This window comes from Trichechus manatus, unplaced genomic scaffold (genome assembly GCF_000243295.1).
Source record: "Trichechus manatus latirostris isolate Lorelei unplaced genomic scaffold, TriManLat1.0 scaffold00004, whole genome shotgun sequence".
NCBI lineage: Eukaryota > Metazoa > Chordata > Mammalia > Sirenia > Trichechidae > Trichechus > Trichechus manatus.
Window position 1 is genome coordinate 22137507 of NW_004443940.1, and position 19705 is coordinate 22157211.

Consider the following 19705-nt stretch of genomic DNA (forward strand, 5'->3'; position numbering starts at 1 on the left):
CACTGACACCCTCCCCCCACCAAGCTGTATCTTTTTCATTTCCCTTTTACAGTTGGTAATGGGTTGACTCTAGTATCACCTTAACACTTCCTAGTCTCCCTCTTAACAGAGAGGCGACCTCAGCTCAGACCTTTAACAGACAACAGTGCAGCTAGAATTTAGTGATTTTTCACTGTATTATTACCTTCGTTATCATGATTTCCCATTTATGGTAGTCACATAAACTTTCCTTTTGAATAAATGCATGCATTTAAGTTTTAAAAAAAAAAAAGTCCAGAGAAAAATATTACTAACAGGAAAACACAGATACGGTAAAAAACAAAGATGGTTTTCCAATGACTAAAGTTTAGGAGAACACTGGTATCATTAAAAGAGGACGAGCCTGGGAATTAGAATGACCCAGTTTGGAATCCCAGTTCCACATTTTAACTAACCATACCCTCTAAACCGCTCCCCCCCAAAAAAAACCATTGCCGTCAAGTCAATTCTGACTCATAGCTGCCCTATAGGACAGCCCCGTAGGGTTTCCAAGGAGCAGCTTGTGGATTCAAACTGCTGACCTTTTGATTAGCAGCCAAGCTCTTAACCACTGCACCACCAGGGCTCCACCAACCCCTCTACAAGTACCTAATCTCTTTGAGCCTCAGTGTTCTCATCTGTAACATGGATTGAAACCACCTTTCTATGAAGGAAACTGGGTGGCTGTGGGACAGAGGGAAAGGCTTAATTCTTCCAGTAGACCCCAGTGAACCTTTTCAATTCTGTAGCATGTGCTACGGTAAATACTCCTAGAATACCTAAAAGTGTTCTCTAAATTAGTAAAGAATCTCTTTTAAAATATAGTATTTGCTTCTATAAATAAATCATGATTAGAGTTCTATGCCAGTTGTGATGCATAATGTAGAAATAACCTTTTCTTTGGTGTCTTAATCTCTGAAGACCAGTATTTTAATCCTGGCTTTGTGCAGTAGAGGAACTGACCCTAAATTGCCTCTCCCAAGTCACTAAAAATATCTCAGTTAACTCCCCCCCTCACCCAAAGAATATCCAGATTATTAAAAATAACTGAGACGTGATTCTTTGGTATAAAGGTTTTATCTGAAGTAGACTGTTGTATCAAGAAAAGAAAAACACAAAATTAAAGAAGTCGTGTATTTTTTACTAACCGTTATCTCTTATTTCAGTCTTTATCCTCATCTCTACTCAAGAGCATACATTAATTTTAGAAATCCTGATGACATCCTTCTCTTTAGAGATCGTTTTGATGGATATATCTTCATTGACAGTAAAGGTTGGATCTTTGGCTTTTTGATTCCTTATTATAATCTCAGTATATTAATGAAGTTTTGCTGGAATATTGTGAAATTTAATTAATATGTTCTCAGATACTAATCTAAAGTAAGTTCATAAATTTTGATTTTGTTACTGTGATTGTGTTCTGAGATTAAAAATTAAAGTTATATGTAAACCAAGAGGACTCTAGCAATTCTATGTAGCAGTGACAACCCATTCATATATTATTATTGGGGAGTGAAGATTTTATATGAATGAATTTTCCGGGTAGCTGAACTTTACATTTTTATGTCCTAAGACTATATTATTTTGCCTGTGTTTGATAAACATTTTCTAAAACGTATTATACACTTACTCTGTGTCATAGTAAATAGAGTACTGTCCATAATCTTACCATTTCTTCATGACGTCATGGGGGAGAGAATTGTAATAATGAACATCAGTTACTGATTGTTGTTAGAGTGTTGCCTGCAGGCATCATGCTATTTACTCCTGTTCTAAATGGTTCTACTTCCCTATCCTTTTTGGGTTCTTACATCTTTCTCCTCCTCTCCTGTCTGACTGCTAGCTATTGCATTCGCTGCTGTCAAGTCTGTATTCCTTTAACGGCAAATTGCCTTCTACCCTCTCCTCACCAACCAACCTCTTCCCACTCCATTCCCACCCCCACTACTGATTGATTTTTCTCCTTCTCTTCCACTGTGGGGTAACAAACTAGAAAAGATTGTTAAAGTGTAAGTAGGCAAAGGGCTGAAAGGTTTTTCCTGTGAGGAAAAGGAAGTTTTTTTTTATTTGTTTTGTTTCTCCTTTTTTTTTTTTATTACTGTACTTTAGATGAAGGTTTACAGAACAAACTAACTTCTCGTTAGACTGTTAGTACACATACTGTTTTGTGACATTGGTTACCAACCCCACAACATGTCAACACTCTCCCTTCTTGACCTTGGGTTCCCTATTACCAGCTTTCCTGTCCCCTCCTGCCTTGTCATCCTTGCCCCTGGGCTGGTGTGCCCCTTTAGTCTCGTTTTGTTTTATGGGCCTGTCTAATCTTTGGGTGAAGGCTGAACCTCAGGAGTGACTTCAGTACTGAGGTAAAAGAGTGTCCAGGGGACATATTCTTGGGGTTTCTCCAGTCTCTGTCAGGCCAGTAAGTCTGGTCTTTTTTGTGTGAGTTAGAATTTTGTTCTACATTTTTCTCCAGCTCTGTCTGGGACCCTCTATTGTGATCCCTGTCAGCGCGGTCGACAGTGGCAGCCGGGCAGCATTCAGCTGTAGTGGATTCAGTCTGGTGGAGGCTACGGTAGTTGTGGTTCATTAGTCCTTTGGACTAATCTTTCCCCTGTGTCTTTAGTTTTCTTCATTCTCCCTTGCTTCCAAAGGGGTGAGACCAGTAGAATATCTTAGATGGCCACTCACAAGCTTTTAAGACCCCAGATGCTACTTACCAAAGTAGAATGTAGAACATTTTCTTTATAAACTGTGTTATGCAAGTTGAGCTAGATATTCCCTGGGAACATGGTCCTCACACCCCTCAGCCTAGCAAATTTGGTCCCTCAGGGAGTTTGGATGCTTCTGCGGAGCTTCCATGACCTTGCCTTGTACAAGTTGTGCTGGTTTCCCCAGTATTGTGTACTGTCTTACCCTTCACCGAAGTTACCACTTATCTGTTGTCTAGTAACAGTTTTTCTATCCCCTCCCCTCCCCTCCCTCGTAACCATCAAAGATTGTTTCTTTGTGTGTGTAAACCTTAGGAAAGGGAAGTTTAATGCTTGAACTATTCTATGTTCATCTATTCGGTAATTCATTCAATTCTGATTTAATAAGTACCTCCTACGTACTAGGCACAGCAGTAGGCATTGTGGATGCAACAGTGGATCAGACATTGTTCCTGCAGGTCCAAAGACTTGCTTTCTTCTCGGTTCTTGACTTTATTCTCAATAGTGAGGTTAGCACAAACATGTTTTCCAGATTAGTAAGCGGTACAATATCATAATCACCTGACCATTACTACCAAGTCTAAAAGTGATTATTCAGTAGGCTTAGTACTGAGGTATTAGCGTTCCATTTCTTGATTAAGCATGTAGCAGATTCTCTTAGTGAAAGTGTGTGTGTGTGTGTGTGTGTGTGTGTGTGTGTGTGTGTGTGTGTGTGTGTGTGTGTTGGTTTTCCCCCACATAACAACAAAATCCAGTTTCTAGTGACTTCCATTCTAAACTTTGCTAATTGGAGCAAACTTACCTGCAATATTATATGTATCCTTTTTAAGTCCCTTTTTAAAGCCATGTGTCTCCTCTAAAAGTAATTTCCTTGAATTCATGTAGCAGATTGATAATTGAATTAACTTTTTAAAAACTGAAAGTTTTAAAAAATGTAACTAACAGGCCTGACTATTGAAAACAATCATTGCCGTCAAGTGGATTCTGATTCATAATGACCCTATAGGACAGAGTAGAACTGCCCCGTAGGGTTTCCAAGGAACGGCTGGTGAATTCAAACTGCTGACCTTTTGGTTAGCAGCCGTAGCTCTTAACTACTGCACCACCAAGACTCCGACTATTTAAAGGTATTTTTTATTAAATTAATTTTGGAGGGGACCAGGTTTATTGAGGTATATGTCACATATGGTAAAATTCACCCTTTTAAAATGTACAGTTTAATGCATTTTGAATGTATATAGTCATATAACCACTACTACAGTGTGATGAATTGTTTTATTTAATAAATAATTACTCTTCCTGTTACCAGTTTATCCTTTGTTCAAATCTGGAATTTAACATGCCAAGGGTGCCTGAAAATATAATTAGATTATAATTTAAAGCAGTAATAATACGTTATCATTGTTACACTTGACCCTGTAAGTAAACTACATTGTTATTTTCCACAATGAATGTAGTAGAATTTCTGAATGGTTTTTGGAATTTGTTTTCTATTAAAGGGTTAGAATACCCTGCAGTGGTAGAATTTGCTCCATTCCAAAAGATATCCAAAAAAAAGCTAAAGAAAAAAGATGCCAAAACGGGAAGCATTGAAGATGGTAAGCTCTTTTTTAAATACTGGATTATGAAACTACCAAATTAAACATACCGATCAGATAGCGTTTCTCTCCCATATAGGTAGAGGAGTATTTTCCTTGTTTTCTTTTTTTAATTTACAGACCCAGACTATAAGAAGTTTTTAGAAGCTTACTGTAAGGAGGAAGAGAAAACTAGTGCCAGTCCTGAAACTCTTCTGGGAGAGATAGAGGCAAAGACAAGAGAGCTCATTGGTCTGTTTCGCTCATTTCTTCTCTCTACTGTATTGAGATGTATGTTTTTAGAGTATGTACTTTTTTCTCCTTTTCCATGATTATTATAAACAATTGAAACTTGTTACAGGCTTGGCAGAAATGTAGAGTATTTTCCAGTTTGACAAAAATGATGGCAAGGTGGCAACTTGGGAAAATATTTTTGAGCATTTGTTGATAGAAAACACCTGAATTTTTCGTTACGATCATTTTGTTTGAAAGCTAGGATGCTTCCAAGTAAGCCGGGGGTAAGACCTTTGAATGCTCTGTGCCTGACTATGTTAGGGAAGGAGCACCGTGCTCACACAGTCAGAGTTAGTTGTCTTTGCAAAGAGCGCAGTCACAGATAGATGCCTCAGGCTCATAGGAATAAAGCACTTTGCTTAAGTATGAAGTAAACTGACTGCTCTTTAAAAACATATCAAGCCCCCTGAGCAAGCCAGACAAACTAGTGAATAAATCCTGCTGGACCACAGAATCTGGTATAATCCTGGCCTTTGATCCTATACCCACAAATGGTATTTTTAGGAATGATTGTCTCCAAGGTTTTTTTCTAATTGCCTTTGGGTTGACTCTGACTCCTGGTGACCCCATGTAACTCCTGTCTCCGAGTTAACTCAGTTTAACCCATTGCCATCGAGTTGATTCCAACTTATAGTGACCCTATAGAACAGAGCAGAACTGCCCCATAGGATTTCCAAGGAGCAGCTGATGGATTCAAACTGCCGACCTTTTCGTTACCAGCCAAGCTCTCAATCACTGCGCCACCAGGGCTCTGTCTCCTAGTAGCAGTCCCCCAAAACCTCAGGAGTAGGTGTGAAACACATTTAGCCAATGTCTTAGTTATTAGTGCTGCTGCAACAGAAATACCACAAGTGGATGGCTTTAACAAACAAAAATTTATTCTCTCACAGTCTAGGAAGCTAGAAGTCCAAATTCAGGGCACCAGCTCCAGGGGAAGGATTTCTGTCTCTGTCAGTTTTGGAGAAAGGTCCTTGTCATCAATCTTCCCCTGGTCTAGGAGCTTCTTAACACAAGGATCCCGGGTCCAAAGGACACATTCTGCTCCTGGTGCTTCTTTCTTGGTGGTATGACGTAGCTCTCTTCTCTGCTCAATTCTTTCTTTTATAACTCAAAAGAGATTGACTCAAGATACAACCTAATCTTGTAGATTTAGTCCTGCCTCATTAACATAACTGCCTCTAATCCTGCCTTGTTAACATCATAGGGGTTATGATTCACAACATAAAGTATAGTCACATCAGATCACAAAATGGAGGACAGCCACACAATACTGGGAATCATGGCCTAACCACGTTGACACACATTTTGGGGAGACACAGTTCAATCCATAACAGGCATCAATAGGCAAACTGCTTGTAGTTCCCAAACATACCTAGGAGTGACTCTCTTCTCTCTCTGTTTCTGCTGAATGCCCGGTCTCTTCTCAAGGCCTCAAGGCTCCTTCCCTGGCCCCTTCCACCCTACCTCATCTCCATGGCTTTGTCTTACTTTTTAGGACTGATATGACATGACAGTTACATTGTTTATCATTTATCTGTTTATTTGTCGACCTCCCCTCCACATAATTACCCTTCTGAGTCCATCTCTGCATTCCCCCAACTGAACTGTATTTTCATCTTTGTAGTCCCAGCACATAGTACAGTGCTTAGAAAAGTTTACATATTGAGTAGTGTTTGTTGGATAAATTAATGAGAATAGTTAACGTTATTGAAATAGAGTCTACTAGCCTTCCTTGTTAGTGTAGTAACAAAGTTTTTATATTTTCTAATAACTGATTTAATGTGTGGCTGAAAGGATTCTTAATCACTAAAAGTAAATATTTATTAAGATATGCTTAGCATGCATTTGCTAGTTTTTATTTGACACATGTTGATGGGCTACCTACTCTGAGCAGGCACTGTTCTAGGCACTGGGACTACAGTGATGAGAAAGGTGGACGAGGCCTGTATGCTTGTGTAGCTGCCCTTTTAGCGGGGATGATAGGTAATAAATGCATGCAGAAATAAACAAGCAAGAGCCCTTCAGTCTGTGATAAGTGCCACAAACGTAATGAAATAGAATAATGGGATAGAGAGAGTACATAGAGAGAGTACTCAGGAAAGGCTCCTCTGAGGAGATGACATCTGAACGGCAGAAGCCAGCCGTGCTGAGAGATGGAAGGAGAGAGAACTGCAAATGTGAGCGACTGGAGGCTAGAGCTAGCTAACTTTGGACACAGGATCGGAAGGAAAGCTTGTGTCGTTAGCACATAATAGGCAAGGGGCAGAGTAGTTGGAGAGGGTGGGTGGGTTAGATCATGTAGGACTTGGTGGGCTGTGTTAAGAAGCTTGGATTTTATTCGAGGGCAGTTGGAAACTATTGGGGGAGTGGCCTGAAGGGGAGCAGCATGATCTGATTTAGTTTTTCCCGGAACTCTGGTGCTCCACACATAATGGATACCAGGCGAAGCAGCAGGATCACTGGTCCGGAGGATTTTACTGCAGCTCAGGGAAGCCGTGAAGGTTGCTGGTACTAGGCTGGTAAATCCAGGATGCGTTCTGGAGCTGGCACTGACAGGACTGACTGGTGGGTTGGATATGGGAGGCAAAGAAATGAAAGAATCTAAGACTCCAAGGTGTTTGACTTGAGCAAATCAGTTGATGGGGGAACTGTTAATGACATGGGGGCAGCAGTGGGGAGAGCAGTATTGGGGGCAAAATTGAGCTTTCACTTCAGAATATGTTAAAAGTTAAGAGGTCAAAGAAAAGCAAACTAGAAATTATTTAGCAAACTAGCCCTTCCCCTATCCCTATTCCTTTTTCACTTTGTTTCAGATGTCCCCTTAAACAGCATAGGTAAAGGAAGAGAACAGGGTTCTGTCATATCACTGCAGTATGGACACATCTTTGAAGGTGGGACTCTGTAGGGGGACACGTGCCATCGACAAAATCCAGCTGCACTCCTGTAGAATAGGGACACGTCTCGTTCATCTCTGTTCCCAGCACCTTTCTCGGCCTGGTGCACAGTTGGTGTTTAATTTTTGTTTGTTTGTGGTAAACACCAGGACCCCTGGTGGCACAGTGGTTAAGTGCTCAGCTGCTAACTGAAAGGTTGGCGATTTGAACGGACCTGCTGCTCTGTGGGAAAAAAAGTGGCAGTCTGCTTCTGTAAAGAGTACAGCCTTGGAAACCCTATGGGGCAGTTCTGCTCTGTCCTATAGAGCCGTTATGAGTTGAATTGACTAAATGGCAATGGATAAACATATATATAACAAAACATTTTCCATTTCAACATTTTTTACATGTACAGTTCAGTAACATTATGTTCATCTGTCATGCATCCATCACCTTTCCAATTTTTTCCCACCAAAATCACACTAATTTGGGATGATTTACCTGTTACAGTTGCTAATCGTTGACTTTCATGAGTCAGCTCTACTCATCTAAGCTAAAGTTCATGGTTGACCCAGGAGCCACCCCAGGCAGAAGGCAGGGTTCTCACAGCACCTTCTATTTGTCATAAAATTGCAGGCAGTTGTACCCTTGTCAGTTCTCAGTACAGCTGGCCCACCTGACATAGAGCTGGCTGGCCATCTCCCCAACTTGAAAGCCTGTTTAGTTCTAACAGCCGGGTGAAGGATACCAGAGAAGGCCTAGAATACTTATTCTTAACTTCTTAATGGCATGGACCTGTTTGAAACTCTAATAAAAGTTTTTCTTTAGAAAATGTCCATAGGCATAATTATATAACATTTTACACATAATTTCAAAGTGTTCATGAGTCCTGCATTCCAAGTTAAGAACCCCCAGCCCAGGGACTCCTGTAATTCCCGAGTAGGCCACATGGTCCTAGTTAATTCCTTCTCCTAGGGATTCTGGTAGTGTCATGTCAGCCTTCAGGTGTGTTACGGATTGAACTGTGTCCCCCAAAAATGTGTGTCTACTAGGGTAGGCCATGATTCCCAGTATTATATGGTTGTTCTCCATTTTGTGATCTGTTGTATTTATCCTATGTGTTGTAAATCCTACCTCTGTGATGTTAAGGAGGCAGGATTAGAGGAGGATGCATTAATTAGGCAGGATGCAATCTATAAGATTAGGTTGTATCTTGAGAACAAAGCAAGCGGAGAGGAGAGGGACCTCCTACCACCAAGAGAGAAGCACTGGGAGCGGAGTGTGTAATTTGGAGCCAGGGTTCCTGCTCTGAGAAGCTCCTAGACCAGGAAAAGATTGATGACGAGGACCTTCCCCCAGAGCTGACAGAGAAAGCCTGCCCCTGGAGCTGGTGCCCTGAATTCGGACTTCTAGCCTCCTAGACTGTGAGAGAATAAATTTCTCTTTGTTAAAGGCATCCACTTGTGGTGTTTCTGTTATAGCAGCACTGGATGACCAAGATAAAGTGCATCCAGTGATTCTTCCCTTTCCATTTAATCTGTGATCTTTAAGACCTGGAGAACAGGTCCAAATCATCTTCCACTTTCCTACCTATGCCTTGAATTTGCCATTCAAACCACCTCATACTCAAATTTTACAGACCACGGATAACCCAGACTTCTTGGAGGTAGTTCATCTTACATAAATGCCTGTAGGCCCACTGCATGTTTGGGCACCCAGCATCCATATCACATCAGACGCTTGGAATATAAAAGTTGGGATTAGAATCAGAGCTGGTGGAAACATTCATTCCTCATTACTTGGTGCCTTTTGGGTTACTAAATTCTTAAGTAGTCATTTTCTAAACCGCAGTGTTCTGATTTATGGAGTGTATGTTATGAGAAATCACAAGAATCCAGATTGCTTATGTTCATTATCTGGAGAGCAGAATAGGAAGAAATTCCTAGAATATGTGTTGAATAAAAGTGAGTGTAGAAATATGTTATTTAATGATTTAAAATATCTGCAAAAAATGTGAAGAGAGATTCATAACCTTGGGGAAGTTTAAAGCATTGTATTCATTTTATTTTTTGTTTTTATACCATCTTTTTGAGTAATAAGACTCCTTTAAAAATCAGGAATTAAATACCCACTATGTATAGAATTGGAAACCCTGGTGGCGTAGTGGTTAAGTTCTATGGCTGCTAACCAAAAGGTCGGCAGTTCAAATCCACCAGGCGCTCCTTGGAAGCTCTGTGGGGCAGTTCTACTCTGTCATATAGGGTTGCTACGAGTCAAAATCGACTCGACGGCAGTGTGTTTGGTTTGGGTTTATGTATAGAATTGTTAGTATCCTCACATTACTTGACTGGATGGTGATGGAATCAGAATGCCCTAGGATACAGTGTATGCTCATATAGATTTAAAAAACAATGTTAAAGATTAAATTGAAAAAAACATTTTTAAAATGAAGAGAAATTTTATTTTAGAAGTTAAATACATCATAATTTTTTGTTTTAGCTAGAAGAACCACGCCTCTTTTGGAGTATATTAAAAATAGAAAATTAGAAAAGCAGGTAGGTCTGGCCTTTCATCTGATGAATATCCTTCCTGTTTTTGCTATTTTCCTCAGACAATTTATACACGTACTTTTTCCCATAACTTTAGCGAATTCGAGAAGAGAAGCGAGAAGAACGAAGGAGGAGGGAGTTAGAAAGGAAACGCTTGCGGGAAGAAGAGAAAAGGAAAAGGAGAGAAGAAGAAAGATCTAAGAGAAAAGAGGCAGACAAACAAAAGAAAATTGTTGAGAAAGAAATAAGATTCAAGGTAATTTGAGTAAACATTTAATTTCTTTTTCCAAAAATAATTCTGCTCTACTAACTATACCTTTTATTTACTTTAACTTCAGTTTTCAAGATATTTTCATGTAATCTATTCTTTTGTTGTATAGAAAAATAGTAGTTTTCAAACTGTGTTCCACAAAGCACTAGGAGTTCCTCAGCCATGCCCTGTGGACCTTGGGAGGACTTGGGGACAGTTGGAAGGGTAAAGGAGGACCATCTAGACTGGCTGTGAAGGAGGAAGCTCTTCACTCAGAGCAAACCAGTTGTCGTCCAGTCAGTTTCGATACATGGTGGCCCCATGTGTGTCAGAGTAGAGCTGTGCTTCACTGGGTTTTCAGTGGCTGATTTTTCGGAAGTAGATTGTCAGGCCTTTCTTCTGAGGCATCGCTGAATGAACTCGAACCTCCAGCCATTTGGTTAGCGGCCAAGCGCATTAGCCATTTGCACCACCCAGGGACTCCTCACCCAGCGTAGCCCCATGTTAAATGTTATATGTTTGGCTTCTGCTTAAATTTTTCTTTAAAGAAAAGGTTTCTTGACTGGGAAAAAAAACCCACACTGGAAAACTACTGGCTCAGCATATACTATCCTTTCTACATGAACGCTAACTCATAGAATAAGGTTTGATCATTTCTTTTGCGGTAACAGCAATGGATTTCTGCGTTGCTTGTCCACTTTCTCCTGTGACTGATGCATTCGTTTATGAGGCTGGTTTAATGCATGTTGTTGTTGCATGCTCAATTCCGGTTCACAGAGACCCTGTAGGACAGAGTAGAGCTGCCCCCTAGGGTTTCCTAAGCTGTAATCTTTATGGGAGCAGATCGCCAGGTCTTTTCTCCTGCAGAGTGGCTGGTGGATTCAAACCTCCAACCTTCCAGTTGGCAGCTGAGCACTTAACCACTGCTCCTCCAGGGCTCCTCATTTAATGTATACAGGGCAGTTTTCTCTGTGCAAAATGTATTGGGAATAGTTCTTATCTTTTTAGTACTCTGCTCAGATGACATGATTAAATCTAAATTTCATCCTAATGTGTATCTTACCACTTCCATGAAGGATTTAAGGTCCTTCATAGGGATTCAAAAGAAACCTTGGTGGCGTAGTAGTTAAAGCACTCAACTGCTAACTGGAAGGTCAGAGATTTGAACCCACCGTGCACTCCGAGGGAGAAAGATGTGGCAGTTTGCTTCCATAAAGATATAAAGCCTTGGAAACCCTATGGGGCAGTTCTACTCAGTTCTATAGGGTCACTATGAGTCATAATCAACTCAATGGCAATGAGTTTTGGGGATAGGGATTCAATAAAATCATATAAAGGAAAAAATAAAATGACGGGACTTGGGAAAAGACATACTAGAAATGGAAAGGATAGGGGAAGAGATCACAGATAATCGAACCATAGATTAGTTTCTGTTATTCTCAGCAGTCAAAAACAGAAAAGTTGACCAGAAACATAGTTGTCATTATCCATGATGAAAAAACATAACCAGTTATTCAAGGGATGCAAATCTTTTTCTAGGGATTCACTCTAATTTCTCCATGGGTAGTCATGTGGGGTTCACTAGCAATGGAGGGAACAATTTCTTAACAATATTCCTATAAAAACACTCAGCCATTTGTATTAGTCAGGATTGGCTAGGTTACACTGCAGTAACACATAGTCTCAAAATTTCATTGGTTTAACATTAACTGTAGTTTTATTTCTTGTTCACATTACATGTCTATTTCTTGTCCATTGTGAACTGGCAGATAGGCTGTGCTCATCATAGCCATTCAGTGACCCAGCCTGGTGGAGGCCCCATCTTAGCATTTGCTTCCATGATTTTCATGACGGGAAGGGAATGTGTAACATGACAGACAGTGCACTAGTTCTTAAAACTTCCACGCGGAAGTGACACGTTACTTCTGCCTGCATTTTATTGGTCAAAACAAGGTACATGGCCCCACTTAATTTCAAATGGCTGGGAAAGTGCAGGGTTACCAGTTACCCAGAACAAGAAAAATCTGAAATAGATGGTTTCTTAGTTACCTAGTGCTGCTATAACAGAAATACTGCAAGTGGATGGCTTTAACAAAGGGAAATTTATTCTTTCACAGTTCGGGAGTCTAGAATTCCAAATTCACAGTACCAGCTCCAGGGGAAGGCTTTCTTCCTCTGTCGGCTCTGGGAGAAGGTCCTTTTTATCAGTCTTCCTCTGTCTTAGGAGCTTCTCAGCCCAGGGACCCCGGGTCCAAAGGATGTGCTCCCCTCCTGGTTCTGCTTTCTTGGTGGTAGGAGGTCCCCCTGTCTCTCTGCTCACTTCTCTCTTTTATATCTCAAAAGAGATTGGCTTAAAACACAACCTGATCTTGAAGATTGAGTCCTGCCTCATTAACATAACTGCCTCTAATCCTGCCTCATTAACGTCACAGCGGCAGGATTTACAACACATAGGAAAATTGCATCAGATGACAAAATGGTGGACAATCACACAATACTGGGAATCGTGACCTAGCCAAGTTGACACACATTTTTGGGGGACACAGTTCAATCCATAACAGATGGTGAAAAGCATCAGTGAATAATGTAATGTATGAAGACTCTTGAAATGTCTCTCCTTCAAATGTAAGGACATTCCTCTGAAATGCAACTTGACGAAAGGTGTGGGGCAGGAGCCAGATAATGTTGCTCTAGCACGTTTGATTCAAGGATAAAACTTAGATGTGCAAGATGAATAAGCAAACCATTTGTCCCACAAAAAGTCCTGCAAAATAGTTTCTTTCAACTTGATTTTGATAAGAATTCGACAAGAGCCTGGGTACAGATTTACCATATTTTTTCACAAACAACGTGTGCCTTCTACGTTTGTTTACCAGCTGTACCCTCCCCCGTGAGGTATTTTCCTAAGCACTGCTATGCCAATTTTTTTTTTTACATGTTGTGGTATAAAAAATCAGCATAGAGCGCTTAGGAAAAATACCTTGCGGGTGGAGGGCATGGCGGTCAAACAAACGTAGAAGGTGTGCATTATTTGCATAAAAACATGGTATATATTTCTAAAAATCTCATAATCCAGTAATAGCATTGATGGAATTGATGAACCCAATAAGACTATTAAATAAAGATTGACTGTCCCACATCTGCGAGGATATGAACCTAATAGGCAAAGCCAGGGAATAATTCAGGAAATAATTCTGAGAACAGTGTTTGTTGTTTGGTCCATGTTTGTTTAAATGTGCAAACACAACTCTCCATAGCAAACATTGCAGCAAATACATTTCCTATAACAAACATACATAGTCTCTAAAAAATAAATTAATGAACAGCCCTTGGAAGATAACAAATAAAGTATGAAACCTTACTATTACAGGAAAGATCTTTGTAGTTGCAGAAATTTAACACTGTCATCATGACAGGTACAGAAGAGGGATACACTTAACTGAAAATTCACGGTCACAGATGTGTGAACATTTTCTAACCTTCTCATTTACTCTTCTAAACGAATAATAGCGTACCTAGTGCCTGGTGCTTTACATTTGCAAAAGCAGTTTTATCAATAATCTTTTTACTCAGAGTTTTTCAGAAGAAACCATTCAAACTTGCAGCCTACAGTTTCAATGATAATTTTAACTAAGGCTTAATTAAGGTATTTGGAGTTGAATATGTAATTAGAATCCAAAACAAGCCAAAGAAATAAAAACAAATTTATGTCAATAAAAGTAAATTCAGGACCCTTCATTTAGGGAAAAAAAAATGAAATCAAAACATAAGCACAAAAAGAGAAAGGGGTAGTCTTGTCCAAATCTGGTAAAACAAAATCTTGGTGGCAGATTGGACCTTAATGGAGTGAGTAATCCATGACTTCTGTCCTTAGGAATGGCTGATAATGATGATTAATAAATAAGCCTAACAAGCCTAATAAGACCCTCGATGAGATGGATTGACACAGTGGCTGCAAAAATGGGCTCAAGCATAGCAATGATTGTGAGGATGGCACAGGACCAGGGAATGTTTCGTTCTGTTTTAACAGGGTTGCTGTGAGTTGGAACTGACTTGACGGCACCTAACAGTAACAGTACATAGGAGATTTAGGTCACCTGACCCCAAGTTTAGCCTTTAATAAACATCTGTGATCAATCTGGGGACCTCTGATTTATAAAGCATTTGGAGAACTTAAATTTAAAAAAAGAACACAAAAATAAAATCTGGAGAAATGCCAGAAGAATTTGTTTTAATAACCCAAAGACAGGGAGTCAGACAGATGTTCTCATAGCTATTATTAAACAATGAAGAGAAATATGACACAAGGAAAGCAATCTAGCTGTTTATTATTTTCCTCTGAGCCCTGTAAAACTAAGCAGTGAGCTTCAGCTGAAGTACCAAAGTTAGTTACCAAAGTTACAAATAAAATTCCTGCATCTATAAATTGTAGGCAGTAGATTACATTATCTAAAGAAGTCGTGTGATCTTTTTCAGAAAGCTCTTTAAAAATTGACATGAGAGTGTGTGTGTGTGTGTGTGTGTGTAACTATGTTATAGGTATGTAGAGTAAGCATAGGAGAAGTCTGGAAGGGTACACACCAGGCTCTCGAGGGTATCTGCATGACTCCACAGATCTGGCCCCTATTTCCACCTTATCTTGTACGATGTTCCCCTGACTCTTTCTCCAGCCACTCTTGCTTTCTTCCTTTTTTCTTAAATATACCAGGCTGGTTTCACCTTGTGGTCTTTGGGTTTGCTTCCCTCCACAGGGAACTTTTTTCCCTGGACTTAGGCACGGATGGTTCCTTCTCATCACGCTGCTCTCAGTTCATATGCTGTCTCCTCGGAAAGGCCTCCCCTGACCCCGAGCTAGAAGATTCCTCCTCTTCCTCTCATCCCAGATATCTCTATTTCTTTATTATGTTTTATTATGTGTTCATAGCATTTAATCCTACCCGAAATTATCTTATTCATTTGTTTGTGTTTTTGTTTCACTGTGTACACCACCCTTCCCCCACCACAACCACCACTGGCTCAACTAGGATGTAAAGTATAGTAAGTTTCTTAAACGTAGGGACCTTGTCTGCCTTATTCACAACTATATCCCTAGCATCTAAAACAGGGTCTAGCATACGGTAGGTGCGCGAAAATATTTGTTGAATGAATGAATGAATACATTTACAATTGTACTTCCTTATGGTTTGCATATATTACTTTTGTAATAAAAAAAAAAGATCATCCTGATACATGCCACAACATGCATGCACCTTAGAAATAGCATGCTGAGTGAAATGAGTCACTCACAAAAGGACAAATGCTGTATCATCTCACTAATATGAAATAAGCAGACATATAGAAACCAAAGATTATTAGTGGTTACCAGATGTGGGGGGGGGCAAGAGAGAGTTTTTGTTAGGGAGCATTGAGTTTATGTTAATAGTGGTGGAGTAGTTTGGAAAAGGATAGTGAGAGTGGTTGTACAACTTGAAGAATGTAATTGATGTCACTGAATTATGTATTTAAAAATTGTTGGGGAAAAAAGAGACCAACAGTTACCTGAAAGGAAATTTAAATGTAGAGATCCCATGGAGCCAGAGTTAGAGGACACGCACAGGCTAACATAATACATGCCTTTGATGAGAAACAACTTTAGTATTTTGCTTTACGTTACTTCTGTTTCATCAGTGGTTAAGCATTTGGCTGCTAACCGAAAGGTTGGCAGTTCGAATCCACCAGCTGTTTTTTGGAACTCCTATGGGGCTGTTCTGCTCTGTCCTAGGAGTCTAAATTGACTCGACGGCAATGGGTTTGGTTTTTTGTTTTTTCTAATTGAAATGTATCTGTGTATAGTTTTCCTACACTGAATTTGAAATATACTTACTGTTATGAGAGAGAAGAAAAATTTTTTCAGAACTAGACCTTTCGGTTTCTGTTCTCCAGTCTGCCTTTACCTATGGTGCTTCAATTTCAGAGTAAGCTGTAGAGAGAACAGGGAAAGGCCCAAATTCAAAGACATATCAAATGAAATGCACCATTGCAACCTGCTAATTCTGTTTCAAGAAAGGGATTAATAAATGCTTTGAAAACTGTAAACTGATTCTAAAAGTTATCACTATAAGTCTAAACCTTTGAAAAATATTGTATTTTTTTTTTATTACAAAAGTACTTCTTATTACTGTAGGAAAACTAGAATCTATAGATAAAAGAAAAAAAATCATCCTAGTCCTGCCACCTAGGAATAATCACCATTAACATCGTATTACAGAAACTTTTAGACATTTTTCTATGTATGTATGTGTGTGTGTGTGTATATTAACATATAAATAGAAGTTGGATCATTGTGCATGTTCTGTTTTGTAGCATTCTTTTATTCATTAAGGTGAACACCTTTTCATTACATTAACTATTCTACAAAAATGAACTACAAAGTACTTCATTGACTGAATGCTCCACTGTTTATTTAACCAAAAACCTGTTCCTTCACCTGTAACTTACATTTTTTGCTGCTCAAGGATTTGAGCTCAATATTGGTGTATACTTTTTTTTTTAAATAATATTTTATTGAATTTTTGGTGAAAGTTTACACAGCAAGTTACGTTCCCATTTGATAATTTCTGCACAAATTGCTCAGTGACATTAGTTACGTTTATCACAGCGTGCCAACATTCTCTTTAACTGTATTCTGTTTATTCCATTTCTAGTACTCTAGTATCCCTGCCCCCTTATCTTTTCATCTCTGCTTTTGAGTAATTGTCGACCTTTTGGTCTCATAAAGATGATTTTTCAGTGGAGCACGGATCTTACGGGTGATATCCTTTATTTTGTGTGCCACTGCTGTTTTGCTAAAAGGTGATCTCGGAATAGGCTCGGTTCTAGGTTGAAAGAATGTCTCAGGGCCGTAGTCTCAGGGAGTCCTTTGTTCTCTTCTGTTCCAATTTGTCTGGCTTTTTTTTTTTTTTTTTTTAATTTGAGTTCTGCTTCACATTTTTCTCCTATTCTGTTCGGGACCATCTATTGTGACCCTGCTCAGAAGTCAGTGGTGGTAGCTAGGCACCATCTAGTTCTTCTGGTCTTGGTAGATGAGGTCACTGCTCATGTAGACTTGTTTCTTCTCTGAGCTTTTCGTTATCTTCTTACTGTTTTGTTCCTGTTGAGTAAAGACCAGTAGTTGTGTCTTAGATAGCCATGCACAAGCTTGTAAGACCCCAGACACTATTCAGTTCACTAGGATGCAGATCATGATTTTTGTGAACTATCTGTGTTATGCCAATTAACTGAGTTGTCCCATGAGACTGTGGTCCTAAGCTTTCAAACCCAGAAAATCAATCTTGGAAGATATTTGGTTATATCTGAGGAATATCCATGTTTGTGTCTTCAATGAATATATGTGCCTGCACCCACGTATTTGTATTTACCCATACCTATAGATACTTCTATCTGTTATCACCCATGTACACACCTATACCTATTTGTATACCAGTATACCTATATGTATCCATATATGCTCAGACACTCATTTTTACTTTGGTTGTGCTGTGCTCACTATAGTCCACATTCAGTGCCACTTTTTCCATCATCAAAAATGGTAAGTCTTTATGATCTAAAGTGTACTTTCCCCTCCTCCCTCCTCTCCCTAGTAACCACCAATGAACATTGGTCTCTATCTATGTATCTATTCTCGTCTTCTTATAAAAGAGAGATCATACAATATTTATGCTTATGTGCTTGACTTATTTCACTTAGCAGTATGCCCTCCAGGTCCATCCATGTTATAATATGTTTCACGGATTCATCATTGTTCTTTATAGTTGTGTAGTATTCCATTGTATGTATGTACCATATTTTGCTTATGCATTCATCCGCTGATGGGCACTTTGGTTGTTTCCATTTATTTGCTATTGTGAATAAAGCAGCAATGAACATAGGTATACATATGTCTGTTGATGTCATTATTTTTATTATGTACCTAGGCGTGGGATTGCTAGATCATAGGGTAGTTCTATTTCTAGTTTTCTGAGAGCACCATACCATTTTCCGTAGTGGTTATATCATTTTACAGTCCACCAGCAATGGCTAAGGGTTCCAGTCTCCCCACATCCTTGCCAACATTTGTTGTTATCTGGTTTTTTAATCAGTACCATTTTAGCCAGGATAAGACGGTATCTCACTGTAGTTTTGATATGCATCTTGCTAATGGCTGATAGGGAGACCTGGTGGCACAGTAGTTAAGAGCTTGACTGCTAACCAGCCACTCCTTGTAAACCCTATGGTGCAGTTCTGCTCTATCCTATAGGGTCGCTATGAGCCGGAATTGACTCCACAGCAGTGGGTTAATGGCTAATGCTGAGCAAATAAGCTGAGAAGCAGCATCAGGATTGGAAGAAGACTCATTAACAACCTGCGATATGCAGACGACACAACCTCGCTTGCCAAAAGTGAAGAGGACCTGAAGCACTAAGGAAGATCCAAGACTACAGCCTTCAGTAAGGATTACACCTCAACATAAAACAAAAATCCTTAGAACTGGACCAATAGGCAACATCATGATAAATGGAGAAAATACTGAAATTGTCAAGGATTTCATTTTACTTGGATCCACAATCAGCACCCATGGAAGCAGCAGTCAAGAAATCAAAAGAAGTATCACATTGGGCAAATCTTCTGCAGAGCCCTCTTTAAAGTGTTAAAAAGCAAAGATGTCACTTTAAAGGCTAAAGTGTGCCTGACCCAGGCCATGGTGTTTTCAATCACCTCACGTGCATGTGAAAGCTGGACAGTGAATAAGGAAGACTGAAGAAGAATTGATGCCTTTTAATTGTGGTGTTGGCGAAGAATATTGAATATACCACGGACTGCCAAAAGAACGAACAACTCTGTCTTGGAGGAGGTACAAACAGGATGCCCCTTGAAAGCAAGGATGGCAAGACTGCGTCTCACGTACCTTGAACATGTTATTAGGAGGGACCAGTCCCTAGAGAAGAAAATCATGTTTGTAAAAGTAGAGGGCATCGAAAAACAGGATGGATGGACGTAACGAGACGGATTGACACAGTGGCTGCAACAGTGGGCTCAAGCATAACAGTGATTGTCAGGATGGCGCAGGACCAGGCATTGTTTTGTTCTGTTGTACATAGGGTCACTATGAGTCAGAACTTACTCAACAGCACCTAACAACAACCTAACCACAATGGTTAATGATAGTGAACATCTTTTCATGTTTGTTGGCTTCGTGGCTGTCCTCTTTCGTGGAGGTTCTGATCATGTCCTTTGGGTTATTTGTCTTTTTGTTGTTGCATTGTTGCAGTTTTCTATGGATTTTAGAGATTAGACCCTTATTGGATGTGTCATTTCCAAAGATTTTTTTCCCAGTCCATAGGTTGTCTATTTACTCTTTTAATAAAGTATTTTGTTGACCATAAATTTTTAATTTTTATGAGGCCCCATTTATCTA

At 39.6% G+C, this 19705-nt stretch overlaps 1 protein-coding gene across 2 annotated transcripts in view; it reads left to right on the top strand.

The window, feature by feature from the left end:
- Positions 1–19705, top strand: part of UPF3A (UPF3A regulator of nonsense mediated mRNA decay) — a 36120-nt gene that overhangs the window by 2119 nt on the left and 14296 nt on the right. The window contains exons 3-7 of one of the 2 annotated variants that reach the window (XM_023733607.1): positions 1185–1291; positions 4229–4327; positions 4448–4597; positions 9973–10028; positions 10120–10278. In XM_023733607.1, the coding sequence (XP_023589375.1) occupies positions 1185–1291; positions 4229–4327; positions 4448–4597; positions 9973–10028; positions 10120–10278 (571 nt within the window). The remainder of the gene's footprint in view (positions 1–1184; positions 1292–4228; positions 4328–4447; positions 4598–9972; positions 10029–10119; positions 10279–19705) is intronic. The other variant, XM_023733613.1, reaches the window with a different exon arrangement.